We start from the raw sequence: 5,297 nt of genomic DNA, 5'->3' as shown, positions 1-5,297 counted from the left end.
ATGGGAGGAAGTACAACTCCTTCAAATGAATTGTTATAATCAGACATTTCCATTTTTATGGAAGACTAGGGCTAGAAACTTTGCCTTCTGGTGTCAGCTGGGCAATGCTGGTAATTTTGGGAAGTCCTCCACCTAGTAGTGAAAACAGCTAAGTGTTTTGCAACCATCAGTCCAATATTTTCTTATAGCAAGTACAGTTGGAAGAAAAAAACCTTCAGTTTTGGTTTGTTGAAGTTTGGCAAAATCAGGTTTCATGGTCTTTAATACTGCTTTGAACAAGGTGGCTATGAACAGCAGCACTCAAACCACTTGGATGATTCAAATCAAGAGCAGGTTGAGAATCAGCACTGAGATGAGTCACAGCCACTCCTTGATTAATGGAGGGAAAACATGGTAGACTTAATTTTTTCTATTATACAGGAGATGTTTTGGGTAAAGTGTGCAAGGAGAAATGATGTTGATGTTGCCTCACTGACATGTTTTGGTGCTAAGGGGGTGTCAGCAATTAGTTTATGCTAAATAGCTTAGAGCTGTCAGATGACAAATGGCAGTGGGAGCAAACAGGGGAGGGAACCAGTAGAAAGCTTAGGAGGGTAAAAATCCATCTTTCCCAGGCTGCAGCTGATGCCAGACATCCCAAAGCTGCTTTTAATGGATCAAGGAAGATTCACAAATGATCTTGGTTATTTAAAATTTTATTTGCATCCAATTTATTCTCATAAAAACACTCTAGTCTATTTGGTTTTAGTATTCAGACAGTACAGACTTCTGCCATTCTCACGAGTGATATTAGAGAAGCAGTACAAACCAACCTACCTTAGCATGTACCCAAGCACAAGTGGAACTAAACCCACCCAGACCTGGAAAATCTAATTAGCCTACTTTCTTAGGCTTTGGAGTTAAAATGCAATACTCAATTATAGTCACCAAACCATATAAATAAAATCTAACATGGTAAAATGGGAACAGCTGAATGTGCAAGAGTCAAAGTAAAAATACGTAATTAGGTATCTTGCAAATTAGAGCAATCACCAGTTAACTGCATCTGTGTTGGAACTGTCTCTTATAGATGAGTTTTCCTCTTTGTTGCCAGTTAAAGTTCATCACTTTCATACAGTCCAGACTGCTCAGCCAAACGCTGAAACTCTCCTTCTGGTGAGAAGGCTTGTTTCACATCCAGTCCTCTTCCATTAAGTGCCAAATACTTGCTAAAAGTTGGTCGAACCCGTAACTGCTTTGGTGCTGGAACTGGCTTATTTGCATGTGCTGGAAGAGAGAAAAAAGCCTTTTTCAGTGTCTTCCCAGGCTGTAAAAAGACCCATGGTAGAGCAACCCAATTGCTTTTAATCTGCCATATAAACCAGCAAACCCTTGGGAAGAATTTAACAGACAAACCCATATCTTGGATACCAGAAATTCATATTCACCCTCCTCTTGCTGCCAATCAAACTGTAGTCTTTAAATATGTGAAGGACACATGACAGTGTCCTGATACTAAACAATAGAAGATTTCCCAGGGTAGTTCCTTTTTGTCTAGCTCAGTATCTTTGGAGAGAAATCCTCCCAGCAGTCTGAGCTTGATAAGGTTAATCTTGAGGGCCTGTTCTAAATACAAGTGCACTTTTTGTGGCACTGTGTCCTGGTACTTACTTGCAACCTCTAGCCTGGCATGGCATGTGGCCACTCCTGCCCCATTGACAGCAGACACAGTGTACCAACCAGCATCTTTCTTGTTTGCATTATGAATCAGGAGGCAAATCCTTCCAGTATTGTCATGTAGCAAGCTGAAAAATGGAGATGTTTAAGTGTAAGTGCTTGGAGTGGGAAGGAGACAAGACAATGAAATCAGAGTCAATTTACATGCTGAGGAGCTGAGAAAGCCCCAGAACAATTCTTGCTGGGCACTGCAAGCTGTTTAGACACCAACATTGCATTTGTGTTACATCCACCCGTGATTCACATCGTGACACCATCCAGGTGTCATCAAGGCCCTTGTGTAGCCTTAAAAAGGTTCAGTCCTAAAGCTGTACTTCTCCATGAGCCTTGCAACTGCTGCTGGCACCCAGAGGGGCATCTGGCCACAGTTTTCTGTGTCCTCCAAACAAAGCTCTCAGCATCACACCTGTCTGGCACACGTGCCCGTGCCCCATGTGTCATACACAAGGGGCAGATCCAGTTTGCTGCTTTTAGAAATCAGCCAATTTAAATCTGATATAACAAATACTGGTTACTGTCTTCTATCACACCAATGGCCAACTGATCAGTAGGATACCTTATTCTGTCTGTGTTGTATTGTACCATTTCGTTGTTCCTTTTCCAATAGATCCGAGGGGTTGGGATGGCAGAAATCTGACATTCCAGTCTGGCTGTGTCTCCTTCAAAAACCTTTTTGCTTTGTGGCTTGAAGACAAAAGTCGGAGGCATGTGATGTTCTTTTGCTAAATTGAAAGGAAAGATAAGGAGGAGTCACTGGAAGTGTGGAATACTCTTTATCATGCCTGTTTTTTAAGATAGAATGCTAAATCCAGGAGGGCACATGTTCCTTACTGCATCTCCCTAGCCTGCAGGCAATTCCCATCAGCTTAAGGTGTAGCAAGCACAATCCACTTTAGAAGGAAACTTATTATCAGTTAACATATGTTATCAATCCTGGGAGATTAATAACAATAATTAAACTCTGGACATCCCACTAAATATCCTGCTGGAAGTGCTTTGAAGAAATACAGCAGCCCAGATGTGCTTGGAAACAGTGAGGTCTTTGTTATTGTTTGAGCTTCAATATCTGGAGTGCTACCTCTGCTTCTTAATTGTTTAATGTCCCAAACACAGGGAGGAAAGCATTAGATTTCTGAGGCTTTCCATGTGTGGCCAGGAAATTGTCAGAGCTCTCAGCCTTACCAATGACTTCCACTTTCACTGCGAAAGATGCTTCTCCTGCACGGTTGACAGCCACACACTCGTATGTCCCTGCATCAGATGACTTGACTGCTTCAAAAATGAAGGAATGGAATCCCTTTTCTGACACTATCATTTTGTGGAACTGATCTTGATGAACCATCCTTCCATTCTGGTACCACATCACATCAGGAGTCGGCAGCCCACTAACCTGGGAGGGAGAGGAAAGCAGTGAAGGGTTAAACAGCTTTAAGATCATAAAACCCCTCCAATACTACAGGGAGTTTGGTGCTGATAGGTGATCAAATCATGATCCTACTGCAAAATTTTACAGTCTTGCCTAGTTTTGACTATTAGTGTGGTGCAGCACAGAGAGGAAAGCTTATGGAGTGCTGTGAAAAAGATGAGATTTTGCTACAGAACAGTAGATGCTGTTCCTGCAACTCCTTGTTGTTCCTGTCTTGCAAGGTAGCTTTGATTAGGCCAAAGACACTCATGGTGGCTTCACCCTTTCAGTCCCACAGGTAGTACTGTCAGCAATCCATAATTGACAATGTTTGTAAATCAGCTGTCCTGCAGATGGACTCCAGGCTGCCCATGACATTCAGAAGTTAAGCAACTTGCATCAAAACATCTAAAGGTCATGCCTAAGTCTGGCAAGAATTCACACACGAGATTGGAAGTCATTGGGAAAACCCAAGACAAACCACAACCAGCAAACACCTTTGGCAGTGAAGCTGCATTTGTGGGAGATGGAGGTGCTTTCTCACCCTGGGGTTGGTACAGCTGCTCTGCAGTTTCAGGCCATTCTGGCATTTTGTTTATAATTAGAGTGTTTCCTTGCCAGCTTCTCTGCTCCAGCAAGGGCATAGTTACCCCAGGGAAGACTCATTAAAGGCAGGCTAGTCCTAAACAGACCTTGCTGAACATGTCTCCAGGATGTGTCCACTGAAGTAGCTTAGTTCCAGTGCAAAGCACAAGGTTCCCTGACAAAAAAATGCCTTTTTTTTACAGCAGCGCATTAATATCCATTCATCCCAATGAGGTCTAGAGGCATTCTGTGGATGGGCTATATTGACCACTATTTAGCTTTAACCATATCCTTCTGCAGCTCATTCCATTTACATTTTCCAAGGGAAATATTTAGCCATCTCCTATTTCTTGGTTTCCATCACCTGGGGAGACCCTGTACCATCTGCCACTGGTGCTCTGGCTTATTAAAGTGCAAAGGCACTGCAGCTCAGAGACCTCTCTCATGCCCCACACCCCAGGAGGACATGGAATTGAAGTGGGAGGCTGGCATTACTTTGAAGTCAAGCCTGCAGAATCTTCCCTCCTCAATGACCACGTCTTCAGGCACTTGTGTAAAACGTGGCTGAAAAAACTTTTCCTGGATTGAGTCATGTCCACGGTCATCTCCTCTTGAGGATGGTCTGCTCCTAAAAAGAGGACAGAAACAGCTAATGGAGTAAAAGTTACCATAGCACAAATGACATTGTTGCTCCAATTGCAGCTGGAGCCCCTCAACACCTTTAGCAGTCCAACACTACAGGTCTGGTTGTTTTTTTCAGCTGTAAAGTATGGCTTTTGATCAATCTCTCCTCTTGCTGAAGTTGTTCAATTCAACACAGAAGCATAACCTTCATCTTTGGCACAATATCCAAAAGAATTGACAAGAGCAATGTAGGCTGTGTTTCATCCTGCTATGCTTCATGATTTACATTGTCAGTCCTTGCTTCGGCTAGAAATTGATATTCTAGAATACAAAGAGTAATTTCCCAAGGTGAATGGAGTTTTTAAACCTCCAGTGCTATGTTAAGAATTCACTGGATTAAGATCATAGGCATCATCAACCATCCAAAACCAGTAGCATCTTAGTTGAAAGGAAGTGAGTGAATTTAGTAATTGCTACTTTAGAAAAAGTGATGAATAGTGAAGTTAACCTCACATTGCCTAGAAACATTTAAAATAAGGTCTTGAAGAACAGCACAGCACAAGTTTATGCTTTACCTTACATGTGTGGTAGGAACCTGCAGCCTGATGTTTTCTGCATTCTGGTGCTTGGAAAGAGAAAGGAGAGGTGAGTTTACTTAGAAAAATTGAGCTATAAACTGAACAAGAAGCCATTGAAAGTTCATATATTGCCTACTGCTTAAAAGCAAACTGACTACACTCCAGAAGTCCTTGGCACAAAAGGTAAAGGAACTCGTATGAGGACCTGATGCACTCTGTGTTCACCCTGGGCTGTGCCATGGCAGTGACAAGTACCATGAGTAGAATGGTGGAACTTCTCATCACTGCACAAGTGAAAGGTACAGCAGTTTTGTTTGGCTCACAAGGCTTTTGGCCAGACAATAACCTTTGTTAGAGAGGAGCAGTACTACTGGCAGTATCTAAAATGA

General features: G+C 42.5%; 1 protein-coding gene across 1 annotated transcript in view; it reads right to left on the bottom strand.

Moving 5' to 3' along the window:
• Window positions 1–967: 967 nt before the first annotated feature.
• Window positions 968–5,297, bottom strand: part of MYOT (myotilin) — a 12,403-nt gene continuing 8,073 nt past the window's right edge. The window contains exons 5-10 of the mRNA XM_009077680.1: window positions 4,906–4,955; window positions 4,202–4,334; window positions 2,899–3,106; window positions 2,273–2,438; window positions 1,651–1,784; window positions 968–1,266 (exon numbers count right to left, since the gene is read on the bottom strand). Of these exons, the coding sequence (XP_009075928.1) occupies window positions 1,094–1,266; window positions 1,651–1,784; window positions 2,273–2,438; window positions 2,899–3,106; window positions 4,202–4,334; window positions 4,906–4,955 (864 nt within the window). The 3' untranslated portion in view covers window positions 968–1,093. The remainder of the gene's footprint in view (window positions 1,267–1,650; window positions 1,785–2,272; window positions 2,439–2,898; window positions 3,107–4,201; window positions 4,335–4,905; window positions 4,956–5,297) is intronic.

This window comes from Acanthisitta chloris, unplaced genomic scaffold (assembly GCF_000695815.1).
Source record: "Acanthisitta chloris isolate BGI_N310 unplaced genomic scaffold, ASM69581v1 scaffold36146, whole genome shotgun sequence".
Classification (NCBI taxonomy): Eukaryota; Metazoa; Chordata; class Aves; order Passeriformes; family Acanthisittidae; genus Acanthisitta; species Acanthisitta chloris.
This window is presented reverse-complemented; position numbering and strand designations above follow the sequence as displayed.